At 40.5% G+C, this 16,393-nt stretch overlaps 2 protein-coding genes across 2 annotated transcripts in view; one reads left to right on the top strand and one right to left on the bottom strand.

The window, feature by feature from the left end:
• Positions 1 to 16,393, bottom strand: part of OSGIN1 (oxidative stress induced growth inhibitor 1) — a 66,310-nt gene that overhangs the window by 43,237 nt on the left and 6,680 nt on the right. The gene's annotated exons all lie outside the window — the stretch shown is intronic.
• LOC112950571 (receptor-interacting serine/threonine-protein kinase 2-like) lies at positions 574 to 14,510 on the top strand. Its single transcript, XM_026043152.1, has 12 exons — positions 574 to 701; positions 2,549 to 2,715; positions 3,927 to 4,080; positions 4,164 to 4,319; positions 4,503 to 4,651; positions 6,140 to 6,189; positions 7,289 to 7,450; positions 7,964 to 8,049; positions 9,564 to 9,632; positions 10,432 to 10,603; positions 11,548 to 11,715; positions 12,682 to 14,510. Exons 2-12 carry the CDS (start codon positions 2,564 to 2,566, stop codon positions 12,999 to 13,001), a joined length of 1,638 nt encoding a protein of 545 aa, XP_025898937.1. The 5' UTR covers positions 574 to 701; positions 2,549 to 2,563; the 3' UTR covers positions 13,002 to 14,510.

Here is a 16,393-nt window from a genome sequence, read left to right as displayed (position 1 = left end):
CCTGCACCTGGCTGAGCAAGATTAGCACCCTCATCCTCTCCTCTTAGTGGTATGCTCTAAGGCCCCTGATAATCTAGGTAGCCATCTACTGCCCCCTCACCCAAATGGTTTCTCACCATTTTCTTTGGATTGCGGGATCTCCAGCAGAACTCCAGAGGCAGCCTCATCATCTTGGAGTACAGGAGCAAGAAGACTTTCCTCATGTTGCAAACTTCACTTTAACATAGCTCAGTTTGCCCAGTTGTGCTGGGAAATCGCAGCTGGTTTGCGTTTGACCCGAACCCCACATGCTTTTCAGCAGGGCTACTCACCAGCCAGTGGAGCTTCATGTCTTTGTTACCCTCAGGCTTATCTGCCATCTAGTCAGAAAGGGAGCAACCTGTTCCAAGATCAGCTGGACTGACAAAATTAGAGGAATTTTGTCAGTCCAGATTAGAGGAATCCTCTAATTTTGCCTCAAAAAAAAAAAAAAAGGCACTTTTTCTGTAATCTTTCCCATCTGTTAAGGGTGGCTGCCAGACCAGCACCTGCAGGCATTAAAGAGTTACTTGTTTTTTTCTCTCTTAGCAGGAAATTGCAAGTGGCCAATAGAAGGAGAGACAAACAGCSTGGCTGAGTCAGGGCAGCTGGGCTGTGCCTAGGCAGCTTAAACCAGAGCTGCAGCTTGGCTACYGGCTGCTCAGTGATTTATCTCCCCGTGGGTAAGTTGTATTTCTTTTCCATTTTTCTTTATTTGCACCTTCAAGCATTAACCCAGAAGGGTTTCTCTAGCACTGACAAAATATCTTTGCTGTGATTTGTTTTGAGAGTTATCTTTAAAAGGAGAATGTTGGAATAAATTGTTTCTGAGCTATCCCTCGCTCTCCTTGATGGGGAGAAGACCACAAAGGTGTCTGAGCCTGCTCGTGCCTCATTAAAAGTAATACAAAAACTTTCATTGCAAAAAAACTCTAATTTTCATAGGTTCCATCATTTGATGCTGGATTTTTATTTAATGAATACAAGATGAGCAGAGCTACCGAACCAAAAGTTCAGTCTGAGAGAACTTTTGTTACCTGTAACTGCATTAAAAAGTCTGATATTCCTTGATTTTTTTCCCCTCCTTCTATTTCAGCAACATTGCTAGCTTTTTTACTGGATTTTCTGAATAACAGCTCTGACTTTAGGGTTACAATCTTTTTTGGGGATAATCAGAAACTTACTTTTATGTCCAGCTGTGGAAATGGATGCACAGAACAAGATATAGGGAAAATTTATCTTAGTATAGAGATAAAACATGAGCAAATTTTGCTTTTGACTATKTCCATTAAATGTAGTATTTTTATATATGCGTAGTTTTTCTTCATCATTTTTAAAGGATAAATAGCTCATTTAGAGATTTATTTTCATTCAGAGGAGCCTGTTGCAATTTTATCAAACAATTATCATGCCTGTCAGCCTCATGCAACTTTTCATTTATTCTTTATTAACTGTAAGTGAACCACCTAGGGCACTACTGAACTGAACCACTATTGCTTTCAAATTACGGTGGTGTATTAAAAAATGACAAGTTTTATTGTTCTTTCCTATCAAAAGTCAGATACTGTTGCAACTTTTAGGGCAAATCAACTACAGTATTTTTCTTATGTACATTCTGCCTGTAGTTACATGCAAAGCTGGGCTTAATACTCCTTGGCAACTGTGAAAACATCCCAGTAGAGATGTTGAGATTAACTAAAAATATATTGGCCAGGAACAAGAAGCAGCTCAGCTATGACAGCATAGACTTGATTTATTCATTTGCCATTAACTTTTGGTTGTCCCTGTGTAAATTATCTTTGAGGTGTCATTAAAAATGTCCTATTCCTGCAGTAGCACCGGCGATGCTTTGCAGAGGTTGCTTATCTCGCCTCCATATGCACTGTCAGGTCATTTGTTTATGTCAAACATCCATATTGTCCCAGAGAGGTGCTATAAATRTGCACCATAGGGCAAATTAGTGGCTGCTGTGCAGAGGGAGCTCTGTTTAAGAGAGTCCTGGCAGTTTATGCAGAAAACTTGATCCATTACCTCACTGTTGTGTTGACATGTGGTATCCTATTAAATGAGATATGGAGTGACACAGACCATGTGCACGGGTTGGTTATTGGAAAAAAACAATTTTATGCACGAGAAGTGGGGAAAGCTGTTGCTGTCTAGCACATAACTGTGACCTATTTGCTGCTGTCTACAAAAATCAGTGTTATTTCAAAAATYCCATTTTAGATTAGAAATAATGGCTCTACCTTTCCAAGTGATCAGATGGAAATAATACAGAGYGAGTAGCTAATTAGCCCTGCAGGCTCAGAAGGTAAGATATGGTGATGGACAGAGAGTCCTCTGCAATTAGTATATTTTTCCTGTCTTGATATGAAAAATTGGAAGAGTAAAAGGAAACGTACTGGATTGGGATGAAGAGCATTTGGGAAATACGAGTTGGTGCAATGCTTTGGCAGTAGTGAGGAGAGGCGGAAAAAGAAAAGGTCCAAGTTTATTATTTATTTCCCTCTTCTGTACCTTCCTTTCTCAGGCCTGCAATGAAGAAATGGCCAAACAGTTGCCTGTAGTAGCACCAGAAGACCTGGACAGCTTTACTCTGAGCAGGACGAGCTCGGGCTTTGCACTCAAAGCCTTCCATGTTTCCTGGAATATTCCCATCTCGGTGAAGCTGCTGAGCGGCCAGAATGCTGCAGAGAGGTAAGTGTCCTACCTGGCCACCCCCAGCACCACCGATCGGTGTCCTACTGATCACCAGTGTCCTACCTGGCCGCCCCCAGCACAGATCGGTGGTGGAAAACACAGGGATGGCACCAGATCTGTGAATTGTGGCATGTCCAGGATCCTCTGATCCCTCATGATGTCTCCGTTCCTATGCATTGCAACTAGCCAGAGTCAACACGGAGGCAAATTCCAAGAGAACCCTGAAGAGATCTCAGTTGGTTTTTACATAAAACAGCTAGTTTAGATGAATGAAAATAGAAATGGGAGGAGGGAGGGGTGGTCAGGGCTACAGAGCAGCRAGGTATGTGATTTTGTAATTGAAAAACTAAAGCAAGTGATGGACGTCAGCCTGTCGCCTACAGAATTTCAGTGTGCTGACAAAGGCACAGAGAGTTTCTGAGAATATCCCCGTACTATTTCTGATGATGCAAGACCAGAGCACTTTAGGAAATGCTTTGACCCGCCTCTCTCTCAAAAATAAATGTAAATGAGTACGTTTAAGCACTCTTAGAGCTGGTTTGGCTGAGAATGTGGAAATTTGTGTGGCTTTTGTCAGAATAAAAGTGCAAGTGTCCTAGAGGAACTCACGGGGTTTCATTTATTACATTATAAACACAGGAGAGGAAGAAACAGCAGATCAGATAAAACTTGAACTGTCCCTGACTCTTGGCAGCACTTGCTTTTTAAACTATTATCTTCAATTAAAAATTAATGGGAGGGACTGTTTTGCTTCTTTTTAGGACAAAAGAAGTCCAGTAAACTTGTGTATCTTGCTTATCCTTACAGATAAGCAAGGAAGACGATAACTTCCTTATAAAAGAGGAATTTGCTAATAGCAAAAAAAAGGGCAGTAGAGATAAAAGTCTTTTTTTTTTTTTCTAACCAGCATATCCTATAGTACAGCTTCTTCCTGGCTTTTCTTTTCACATCCTGCTTTAAACTGTGCACACATGTATTAACGCATCTAGAATCCTTCCATGTTACATCCGAAAACTACACTACAAAAGGTACTGGTCATTTTTCTTCAAATTGTTTGGCAGGCAATTTAATATTGGTCCTGCTCAACATCAACTAAGAGAATACTGTTAACCACAGAGTTATCTTTGAATCCTGTATCTCCCTCCGTCTCCCCTCTAGCCGAAATTCCTTTCGTTCCCAAGTGCCTCTGACTTTGCTCTTCGTTCCAGGGAGTGGAAGTTGCTGCTTCGGGATGTAGTAGCTCTCTGGCCTGACCAGTCTGACCGTCTCCTACCTTTCCTGGGCGTTTATCAGCACTGCGGGCTCGTGGGGACAGTGACTGAATGGATGAACAATGGATCCCTCCACTCCCTCATCCACGAGGTACGCAAAGCAGTTTTATGGGATAAGAGCCTGGAATGTGAGTATTGCCCCGCTGCCAACTCCTGTGCTTTGTTGTTACTTAGCATGAGCTGTACCCGGAGCTTCCGCCTGCCTTGCTCCTGAGGATCCTGTGGGATGTGGCTGAAGGGCTTCGCTACCTTCACAGCCTCCAACCTGCCCTCTGCCACGGCAGCCTTAAACCCTCCAACGTCCTTCTGGATGCCCAGTACAGAGCCAAGGTGGGAACGTTGTGCTTTTAGCCTACAGCCTGTTTATGTAAAACCCCCTGCACGTATACAGTAAATACCCCAGCAATCAGGTGGAGTCAATTTAAGCCTGGGGTATTGTTATCAATGAACAATTTAAGCAATTTAAGGCTGAGGTATTGCTGTTCAAATGGCCTTTTTCTCTCCTCTCTGTAGATATCCGATTATGGTCTAGCCTACTGGAGGACAGAGCAGCAGCGGTCGGACCTGCAGAACTGCAACCACAGGAACTGCCGGGATTTYGTGTACCTCTCCCCTGAAACGCTTCAAGGAGGTTTTCCTCTGCAGGAAGGTGATATTTACAGGTGAATGGGATTTCTAACAGCAGGTCATGCCTCATCTTTGCTGCATTTTCTTATGTTGCTAAAATGCTCATTTTTCAAACCACTACAACAAAAATACCTACTTGACATAATCCAATTGCATCCTCATTGTATTCCACATGAGGCCCATTATAGCAGTGAATTAAAATGAAATTTCTTATTCTAGGGCAATATACTAAGGTTAAAAACTCTTCTTTTATATGAACATTTACATAATGGACCTAAATACTGAAAAAGCGTAGCATAGTGCCAGAAGAGCTGGTACAAGTTCTTGATAAATACTTAGGAACCTAGCAATTACAATTTGCATTGTTTTTGCGTGTGAACCATTGCTGAATTTTGTTTCAGGAAGATTTGTTCACATGCAGATCAAGCCATTTAAAAATAAGTCTTTTATCTCAGCAGTGTCCCATTAATGTCTCATGGACTCTCTCCTGGTATAGCACACACTCGGGCATTAATACATTTTAACTTAATATTCATCCTTCTTATAAATCCCTTATCTACTCTGTCATGACATGTACTTTTTGGACACGTAACATACTTCATAATTGCCTCTGTAAATGAGACAATATCCCAAACTGCAGCTATTGGTTGTATGGACATACATCATTACAACAGGCATACACAGCCTGTGGACTTGCATTATAACTAACTTCTAAGCATGACCACTCTTCTACTCTAAGAACTTCTCTCTTTTCTGGAGACAGGACTGCTAGAGGGCAAGGCACAAAGATGAAACATATAATGCCTTACACTTCAGGACACCTATAAATGACGTGACTAATCTAATCTGGTGCTGCTCATAAACACAGCATTTTGGCACGGGGAAGAGTGGAGATTTACTTTCAACTCGCATAATTCATTTTCCAGTGTGTCATTCCCTGTTTAATTTTAAGTGCTCAGATGTGATTCAGTGCCTGAGATAAGTGTATGTCTAGACAATGGTGCAACAGGGTGGAAAAAAAAGTGTGTGATGTGTCAAATATTACTTAACTGTGTGTAAGTTACATGTATGTACATATTACATTTATATTACATTTTGTAAAGGTATTCAAGTAAAAGCATTTGTGGACATAGGTGGAATTATCAATCAAAATTTGCTGAAACAGACAGTGGGTTAGGATCAAGTTCTTGATACCCTGGTCGCTACCTGCTGTAATGCTCAGCTTTTTTAGTTGCTGTTAAAYAATACTAATGAAAGAGAAAGGCAGGAAAAACGTTTTGCAATCCTCAAGAGCAAATTTAGATTCTACCTGAAATGCAATTCTAATCCAACCTTATTATTATGTAAAAACAGCTCAATTGGTAATTGAAACCTAATTATGCAGGAAAAAGATCCTTATGGACTTAGGTTGACTTTGTCTTGAAAAATCCCTTTCTTTCAAACCAGTAAACTAATTTTGGGGGAATAAGGAGAACACAGACTTCCTGGCTAATAACCATTCTTTCACTGTTCTCTCTTTGCAGCTTTGGAATACTGTGTTGGGAGAGCCTTAGCAGACAGAAACCCTTTGAAGGTATTTATCTCTGTGCTTCGTGCCTGATTTTATTTCTCCTATTTTCTTCCACCAACTCCCTTACCTTAGGGAAGGTATGATACAAACAGTGCAGTTGTTTCAGATGTCCCTTTGCCCTTCATCATTGTCGCAGTGCACTGCTCCACGTTATGGGATCCAGAAGCCAACAAATTCTCGTTGTTTCCAAAGTAACTGACCTTTCTTCAGGGGAAAGGTGTCAATTCTTGCCTCGCTTTTGTTATTTATCTCTGTTTGCCCAAGCACTCTTGTTACGCTGAGAGTTGTTTTGTGCCTGCCTTTACTAAGAAATGATCCTCTTTTGTATTTGTGGCTGTCATCATTTTCAATTAGGCAGCAGGTTAATGGTGAGCAGCTTACCAGAGGAGCAGAATTGGGTGTTCCTACCAATTTCTACAGTTGCTCCAAATTTCAGGAAATGCTGATTTGTGCAAAATGCTCTTCGAGAAGCCTTGAAACTTGCTTTCTCTATTCTGGTGGATGAAAATGAGCAGTTTTAAAGAACTTGGCTTTAAAAGCCYTGTGTAATAACCGTCATGCTCTAAGAATGATGGCATAAGAATGCTCCCTGTTTTATCAAAGTGGAGACCAAAGAAAGGGTTATTGGTAATTCTTTTTCTTTTTCCCTAGCAAAACTGATTTTTGCAAGAGATTAAAAACACAAAATAGAATACTATGTTAATATTCATAGAGCTTTTATTTATGGCTGCCATCTTGTGGCTGCCGAAAGCACTTTACTAGTTGCACAACAGGATTTATATTCTTATAATGCAGCTGTGTAGCCTTAAATAAAAGTGCGTGCTTGAGACATATCCGTAATAAAGGCATGTAGACATATCCATTYGTGACTTATCTGGATGGAATTTTTTATTGCGAAGTGGCTTGCTGCAGTGTAGCTATGGATATTGTTAAAGGTGGTGAGCAGATCTATTTACAGCAGCGTTAACAAGTCTCTAGTTTTGCTTTAAAAAGCAGACTATGATTTCAAAACAACAAAATAACCTCTGCTGAACACATTTAAAAATAATTCTGAGGTCCTTAATATTTTTGCAGTGATTTTTTTTTTTTCTATAAATTGCAGGGCAAAAWACGCTGCTGGAAGTTTTAACCAAAATCAGTTGTGGTTTGCGTCCTGGGACTTCAGCAAAGTTTATCCCGAGCAATTTGCCACAGAGGAACAGGCTCTTGCAACTCATTGCTCTGTGCTGGCATCAAGAACCTGATTATAGGCCACATATCACAGGTAACTTTCCAGATTTGCTATCCTTTCAGGATTTGCAGTGGAGAGGAATCCTTTTTGAGGTTGCTCTAGGCYGCTAAATGTCTGAAGTGGCAGGTGAAGCACTCTCTGGATCATCATCAGAGTATTTATATGTATATATATATATATGTGTGTGTGTGTGTGTATACGTGTGTGTGTGTGTGTGTGTTTAAAAGTTCCCTCACAGGTCTCATTTTCAAACCTTTTAGTATAATGTTAAAAAAAAGGCAAATAAAGGTAGAGATGATGTCAACCACATGTATTATTTGAGCCTGTCTTCAGCATTTCCTGCTGCCTGTGTGTAACCTGCTCCCTTCAAAGTGTGGGAAGTATGAAGGAGAAGCTGCATCAAGCTGATTTCATCTATTAGTAGCTACTTATTTTAATAGCAAAAACTTGTAAAATTTGGTGTAGCACCGGCAACTAACTGTGATGCAGAGATATATGCTCTCAAATGTAACCTGTGGTATTTAAAATGCTTTATTCTTTCTGCAGAATGCACAGATGTTCTAAAGGGAATTTTGGCTAATATAAACAAGGAGGCAATTTCCAGAGCAGTCTACAATCTGATGGATGCAAAGGTGAGTGCAAATCTGAGTTTGCTCCCATACAAGGCCATTGTCTGATTTGTAGCAACCSTTGTGATTCATAAACAGAAATGGTTTGGTCTTCATTGCTTTTTTTTTTTTGACATATCATAAAGATGGAGAGTAACCTGAAGCTTTTCAGGTTCGTTCAGGAATTGCAGCAGATAGATAACTGTGAAGCTAAGCCGGAGGCTAATTCTCTGGCCTGTCCTCTGGAAACATCTGGCCAAGTGCTCCCTGAGAGTGGGGATACAAATGTGATCACTCCTTTCTAGCTGGCAGGTTCAGTAGATGGGTAAATCCACGTGAGCAAGAACAAGTGTGAAGCAGATGAGGTCTGGAAGCAAGGCTAATTTTAGGAATCGTCTAATCAAGGAATGGTGGGAGGGTATTTATTCCAGAACCAGGACAGTGTTACTACCTGCTGCAGCAMTGCCAGCATCACCCCCCTATATGTTTCACCTGGTTTGATTTACATCAAGCACAGAGCAACTACTGTTTGCCCTGGGACCTGAGAGGGTGCTCTGATCCTGGATGAGGAAGAGCCAACAACTGAGGGGGGCAGCAAATGCCACATGCTGCCATTGGAAATCCAACTGCACAAATATAGCTCTGTGCTCCCCAGCTTAGGTGGACGTAGTGGAAAGCTACAGTGACACATGCTCCAGGCACTAAATAAGAAATCTGACTTCATCTGCACTTACACAACTCGTCTTCAAAGCCCTGTTGCCACAGCTTCGTTATTGTGCTTATGTGAGCTGCTTATATTAATGCATTCAGGATTATTGCTACATACCATAATCACATGCTAGGATTTTTAAAGCAGACTTGGTTCCAATAGGTGACATAGCTACAGTCCAAATCACTTAATTACTACCAAAATTTATGAAGTATTTGACAGAGCATTCCTAAATCTAATGCTTTAGGCTCCTTTGAGCAAGGTGTTGTTTTCCCACTGACTAAATCAGCAAAGAGCACTAGTTACTGTTCAAACTGTGGTAATATGTGTAAAGCTGTGAAAAAAAAGCTACTGAAGATACTTAAAAGAGAGAAATAGACTGCAATGCAGTGCAAAAAAAAAAAAAGCTGCTGCAGATATAACTTTTTTTTTTCAGTTTACAAGTATTGACACATCCTTATTGCAGACACTTTGGCATCCTAAATACAGGAACACCTTGCTGTTTGGACACATATAGGAAGGCATGTTATAGCTAGCCCAGGGCTGCTACCACACATCTCAATAGAAGGTTTTTCTCATCGTTCTTTGCATGAATCAAAACTAGCTCTTAAATTCATCTGGACACAGCACTGCCGGTAACAGGGTGAAGTTGTCCCATTCCACATCTGTTAAAACACCAAGTTGTTCCRTGGAGCACTTCACTGTTACACACTGGCATACCTAAGAGTAGAATGACCCAGTGTCCACACAAATCCTTGCTCGTGAGTGCTGTAAATAGAACAAAGATAATATCTGTGCGTTCCTACAGTTACTGTGGTGTTTTTTGCAGGAGACAGCACTTAATGCATGCAAAGGTGCACAAACGTACACGTTGCAGACAGGCATATGCAATTCAGAGGTGAGTAAATGATGTGCAATCGCGAGTTTTATCTACAGGAGTATTTTGCAAGCTGTRTATTTCATAAGCTCTATACCAGGTAGGACCGTGCATAATACGCTCGGGAGCAAAATGTTTGGAGCTTTTTGTCCCTGGCTAGGGTAGCTTTRCTTTCCTTCAAGCAGTTCTTGATGTTCTTAAGAAAACAACCTCTTCCACTTAAGAGTTGCTCTGAACCTCTTCTTAAAGCTATCAAAATGGCAGGAAAGGGCCTTTTCTCTGGCGTTCTCAAAGCGCCCGYTGGGGAAAACAAAAAATGCGCAAACAGAAACCTGGAAGCCTAAGGCTAAGTCYTAGCATTTGTAAAGAATTTTCTTACAGAGCAAGGCCAGCTGCTGTGTGATCTGTCTAAAACAGAGTTAATTCCTACCTTTAGATTGATTTGCGTACTTAGGGCAGATCTGTGAATATGGAAAAATCCCAGTTAGGATTGGAGCTCCTGTGCATGGATCAGATCCAGCTTTCAACTGAACAGGACATGTTCTAGTGACACCRGGACTGTTGGCAGGATGTGCTAAAGAAGCTATAAGGGATAGCAACGCAATCGAGCAGAGGCAGCCTGTGGATTTGTGCTGCCACCAAAATACTCTGTAAGTAGCTGAAGTTGAGCTAAGTCTTAAGAGGCTCAGCATTTTCTTGCCCCCTTCACATCACAACAGACACAGCCTTGATTCCAAAGGAAAACTGCTTTAGAAAAAAAGGACATCCCTGAATAGAAGTTTCCATGGAAATAATTCTTCTCTGTTTTGATCTTTTTCAGACCATCTGTCCACAAGAAAACAACCAAGTCATCAACAAGAAAATTCCTCTCGGAGTGCCAAACTTGTCAGCTCTTCTACTTGAGAGTAGTGCAAGTAACTTGGGAAAAGAAAATACCCTCGCGATGGCTTTGGCAAATGCTGTCCCACCAAAGACGACGACGACAAAGCAAGGTCTCTGCCTTGAAACTTATTTACCTCCTACTACTCCGCAAAAAGGAAAAAATATTCTTGCTTGTTCCACATTCATATGTATTTTCCACATAATTCCAGTTTTCCAGTTGTCCGTTCTCAAAGTACAGCTGTGTGCAGGAAAAAAAAAAAAAAAGGCACCCTGAAATCTTTTGATTTTGTATGTATACCAAAAAGCCTCTTTCAGATGAGTTTTTTTTTTTTTAAACTGAATCCTAGACTACATATTAGAGACTGTAATGAACAGTTGCCTTTCCCTCGCACATCAAATACTGCCTGACATTTTCTATAGGAACAAGKTGGTTTTATTTATTTATTTAGTGCCACCATGAATAACTATGCTTCTTTTTGGTAATCTGCCAATAAGAAAAGCAGTTATATACCAAGTCTCCAGGAATGTTAAACAACTCCTGGTAGTTAGCATGCCCATATAAACACCTTTCCTTGCCTTTCCCCTGTACGTTTACCTYGTCAAAGTGTTCAAACCTGCGTCAAGAAGTAATAATTCCTTAAATGCTGCTTGTTTATTCCTCATGCCTCCAGACAGAAAAGTTGCGCCATAGGAAATTAATTCAGTTATCACAGTGACATCTGCGTCCCCAAGTACTTAGGTTCTGATAAACAGCTGTCAGACTTCTGGATAGAGTAAAATTTTCCATAACTTCAGAAGCAAATTCCTAAAGGCAGCTTTACTGAAGTTTGTATTAAAAAAAAAAAAAGTGCATAGTAATATACGTCGAATCTTCTTATAAGTAATGACTATTTCCTTATTATCTTATTATGATATTATATTATTAATATTATATGCTATTAGCCAGTGCCCAGAGAGCGGCTCGTGATGGGTAACTTCTCTCAAGTCAGTTTGCACTTCAGTTCTATACATTATGTCCTATTGTTCAATTCTATTTTCTATTAAACTTCTCCAGATCATCCGGATTCCGATGGTAGGAAATCCACGCCGGGCCCTTCCTTTCCTGCTGTTCCCTGGTCTGGTGCAGCTCTGGGCAGASAGAGCCGCAGCCTGTGCCACAGGAGCCCCCGAGTGCCACGTGAGCACAGTCCASAAACCAGGAATCTCGGGCAAGCGCTGACGGGTGAGACTCTGTTTCCAGCATGAGGTGTCACTACTCTGCTTAATCAGATTACAGTTGGTGATTAAATATTTAGAATCTGCCGTTTTTGAGTTTTCTTGCACCTTTTCAGTTACTATACACCCTCCAAATTTCATTTTGCCGTAGTGAGAAACAGGCTACTAAACAAAATGACTCATCAGTCTGCTGGAATACAGCGATTCTTATATTCCCAGATGTTCAGGCTGCTGGGAACAYTGGCTTGTTCCTTTCCGAGGTCGTATTCAGGCTGAAAACAGGCCTGAAAAGCCTAGAAAGGATCATCATGAAAATATAGAAAAAAGACACACACTGTATATATGAAATACATTCCTTTTTTAAGTCTAGAAAAATGCACTTTGGATCATTTTATGCTTTCCTTGTGAGTATTTTATACCTCTCTCCCGCCTTAAATTGGTCTTGATTATTTTTTCCTACTGAATAGAGGTAGGAAGTACCAGCCTCTGGGTTGTGAAGCCTACCTCTCTTCCGAAGAAAAAGCCTCTCAAACTTTCTTSTCAACTTTTTAGCAAATTGGACTGTGGCAACTCTCACACCTACCTTGCCATTGTTCCCTGCATAAGGGCACTACTGGGTGATGATCTGATTTCTGGATAAAGCAACAAAACATTTATGTGACACAAATTCAATAYAGATGCTGGAAAAAGGGAAATTTCCCTTCACTAGATAATTGGATCACTTAATGAGCAATCTTTAGAAGTAATTGTTTTCTGTASATTGTTCTTTAGTTTTGAACAAAAGGCACACATACGTTTGTGTAAGTTTTGAGCAAAGTGTGCAAATAAATGAATGTTTCCCATCGTTTCCCCCTTCTCCACAGAATTTATATTTCTGGAGGTTCCTTCATTCCTCTTGGGTCGAYGCAGCTGCCAACAACTTGGAGAAAAACCCAGGCCTCAGTTGATCGCATTGCTTCCTTTTTCTTTCCAGGTCCTGGCTGCCAAAGAAGCTGCTGTCAAATCCTGACCTGTCGGCGCGAGGCCATTCTGGGCTGCATGACCGAAGGGCGCCTCAACCACATCCTCGACGTCCTTCGCTCGCGCCAGACCATGTCCCGAGGGGACTACGAGGCCATCACCTCGTACCCCACGGTGACTGCTCGCGCCCGGGCGCTCTTAGATACCTGTGTCTGCCTCGGAGAGAGGGCAGCGCAGGTCGTAGTGACTGCAGTGAGCAAGTGCAGCCCTTTGGCACAACGCAACCATTGCACGGACTGTCTTTCGAGACAGATAAATAAGCTGTTGCAGTGACTTTACGTTTTGTGGCTTTGCAGGAGTTGGGAATGATTCACATCCTTTCCTCATAACCATTGACTGAAGTCAATCTTTCCTACAGCCCTTAGTCCTCTAATGGAAAGGCTAGCTGGATTATAAGATCAGGTTGCTGCCTGAAGAAATTACCAAAACTGGTAAAATAAATTCTAACTTGGACCTCAGAGATGGGAGGATTATTGTGCGTGCCCGAGCAAATATACTTCAAGTCAGATGACAACTTGTTTCTTTGATTCTGAAAGAGCATAAAGTGGATCTTGGATTTTTGGAGCTCACATTATGGAAAGAAGGCTGTTATGAAATCCTTTCAACTAAAGAAAGGAACAGGGTGCTGGATGAGAAAGGAAAAAGAAGGAAAAAGGCTCTTGCTTTCATTTACTTCATAAGGAAGCAACTGTTGGAGTGAAAGGCTTAAGACAGAATCCAGAAATGTCTCTTCAACAGGTCATCAAGAACCTCTGGAATTTTTACGTTATGCAGATCAATTCATTTTCACTCGCAAATGCCACGTGCTCAAAATAGGGCACTGATAAGCAACCACATTGGAGGGGTGAGACTTAGGAGTGTTTGGTAAACTGAGCAAAATGAATACCCTGTGTTCATGCTGTYCTCTGAGTTGGGTCTGCGATTCAGACACGCAACTAAGTCGGGAAGAAGAGACATTAAGCTGCTCATTTAGTGGTTCCGTTGAACTGTAAAGGAAAGTAGGAAGATTATCTTAATTATAATGAAAAGGAAGTTACACAAGCTGACTGCTTTTGAAGGCACAGTGGGATTGCTCTAAGCTCCAAGGCACTGGATTAATGTGAGAATTGTTATAAAAGCTACAAGTATTGCATATAGAGAACTCAATGCAGGGTTTCCCTGCATTGCACTGGTTCTCCTTGCACTTTCAAAATGCTTAATGGGCAATTTGAGAGGTGGTAATCTTAAATGTAGTGATGATGTGCTCTCTAAGCACATGTAAGATTTAAGGGATTTGTTATTCCATGTAATACAATGCTGCTAGCACCATAAACTTTAGCTGATTTTTTTTAAAGTAAATTTATTCAGGTTTAAGACTGCCTTGAAGTGAAATACTGTTACAATTTAAAACAATGTCTATTAAAATATGGTGAAAATAGTTTTGCCTAGTAAAGATGTAAATGTCACGGATTTTTTTTCTTTCAACATTCAAAATGGTCGTTTTCAGTATTTCTTACCAAAGAATATCTTGTACATGGGGACAAGAGCAACCACCATGGTGTTCAGAAGGTGTATGATATTCATACGAAGTAAAACACAAAATCATTCATCTATGGGAATTAGGTATAGACTATTAAGAGGGAAGCTAGCAATACTGTGAAAAACAGTGAAAAAATCATCTTTCAGGAACAACTGCACTCTGTTTTGCTCGATATTTTATACTGCTGGAATGATGTGCTCACTGGCAAACTACACTGATTTTGTCATAATTGCTTTTGTCATAATGGAGCCAGTTTTCATTCTGGGATTTTTTGAGGAGTTTTTTGTTTTGTTTTCTTCTGGAACCGGTTTCCTATTTCATCATCTGATGCCAGAGCTCAGCTTGAATTGCTACTTGCAGAACTGGCATGAAACCAGTAGGAGCACAAGCTCTCTGTTTTTCCAGACAGGTTTTGTTCTCTTCCTATTTGGCTCTCTAATTTAAGTGGTCTTGATAGGAGGTGACTTTTCTGAGTTACTGCTCTATTACCATCATGCTTAACCAGACTTTTATTAAGACAAGCCAAGAAGACAGCTTACAACCAATTATAAAATAGGGGCAAAATTGTTACTCATTTTAAAAAAAAAAAAAAAAAGCCTGAATGGAAACCTTTATTTTATTTGCTAATTAACTCTAAGCCACAATCAGATTTTGCTATCTATTCAACTGCTTGAGTTTATTGAAAATTTGCTTGAATACCTTGCCTAAAAGAATTATCATAACCAGCCATAACCTTGCCAAAGCCYCGCTATAAGTCTGTAAGTCTACTCTGAATGCAACTTATGCTTTAGCCTAGAAAAATGCATAATCTTTCTCACAACTCTACCTTGTGCAATATAAATCTCTGAAGTTCACTCTTGTTGATAAGTTACTTCTGTAAGGAATCTTTTTCATGTGTGGGATTGGGGGAATGTTATTAGTTTATTGAGATGGAAGTACTATTGAAATCAAAGGGCTGGTTACAAAATCAGTGCAGGATAAACTGACAGTAGAATTTAATTTATTAAAGGAAGAATAAGTGGAATAATTTTTTTTTGCTGTCTTGGTTTTGTTCTGAATTAGCTGTATTTTTTTTTTTTTTTTAATGTCAGCTCTCTTTTGCTCACTGTTGCAAAGTTTTGGCTGTTCCTTGTCCTTTCTCCTATCTACACAACACCGTTATCCTAGCGAGGATGCTTCCTGCAATGTGAGAACGTCTCCCCTAGGCTTTGTTTGAAGTTCATTTGCAGATATTTAATCTGAGCAACTGAAATGAAGCTTTCACAGGGTTAGTCCTTCCAGTAGAGAAGGAAAACAAAGCTATAAATAACACTCAACAGTTGTCACCAGATCATTTTAGAAAGCACAGGTCCAGCGAACAATAGAGGAGGAGACCAAGGTTCTCTTGTGCATGAAGTAATCTTGTCTTCCATTATCTTTCCTTCCCTCTTTCTTTCCATCTACCCCAAGATACATAGTTCCAAACTGCCATCCTCCTTTAGCTTTAAGGTTGGCCCTTCCTTTTTCACAAAGGAAAGGCAGCTGTAAAAGGAACTGTGGACTCTTTCAAGCAGCTGAACTAAAAAGAAGTTAGTGACTTTGAATAGACTCCCTCACCCTTGCAATGTGATACTTCAGAAGTATTTCAACATCTCTTTCCAACTGTTGTTTCTGATCTTGCCACACAGCAGCAGAAATAGCCATATGAACAGAATGAATTTCACCTTTCCAGAAGCAACGTGGCAGGGCTCCAAGGAGTTCTGTACAATTAGTCCATCCTTTAATTTCAAAGAAAAGTTTTTGTCCTAGATAAGAGTGACTACCAGCACTGTATTTGTTTCATTCGTTAGCCAAAAAGAGCTCTACTTAAGAGCTCTTAGCTGTSAAAAAATACCTGAGAAGAGCTGTTAAGCACGAAATAGAGCTGGAAAACAAAAACAAACAAAAAAAACCCAAACAAACAAAAAAAAGGAAGATATGAGGATTTCAGCCTTGGAACAGTTGCAGATTATGTTCACAACAGAATTGTTTTTCTCCCCCTTATATGTATTGTGAGTGTCTCATCACAAAAGAACAGGAAACCAGCAGGGGAAGAGAGAGGCAACAACCTGGCTCGCGTGCACGCGCAGAACACTGAAATAATCCGTGTTTTCCACCCAGCATTGGC

The sequence above is a fragment of the Nothoprocta perdicaria genome, unplaced genomic scaffold, assembly GCF_003342845.1.
Source record: "Nothoprocta perdicaria isolate Ctin4 unplaced genomic scaffold, notPer1 scaffold_321, whole genome shotgun sequence".
Classification (NCBI taxonomy): Eukaryota; Metazoa; Chordata; class Aves; order Tinamiformes; family Tinamidae; genus Nothoprocta; species Nothoprocta perdicaria.
This window is presented reverse-complemented; position numbering and strand designations above follow the sequence as displayed.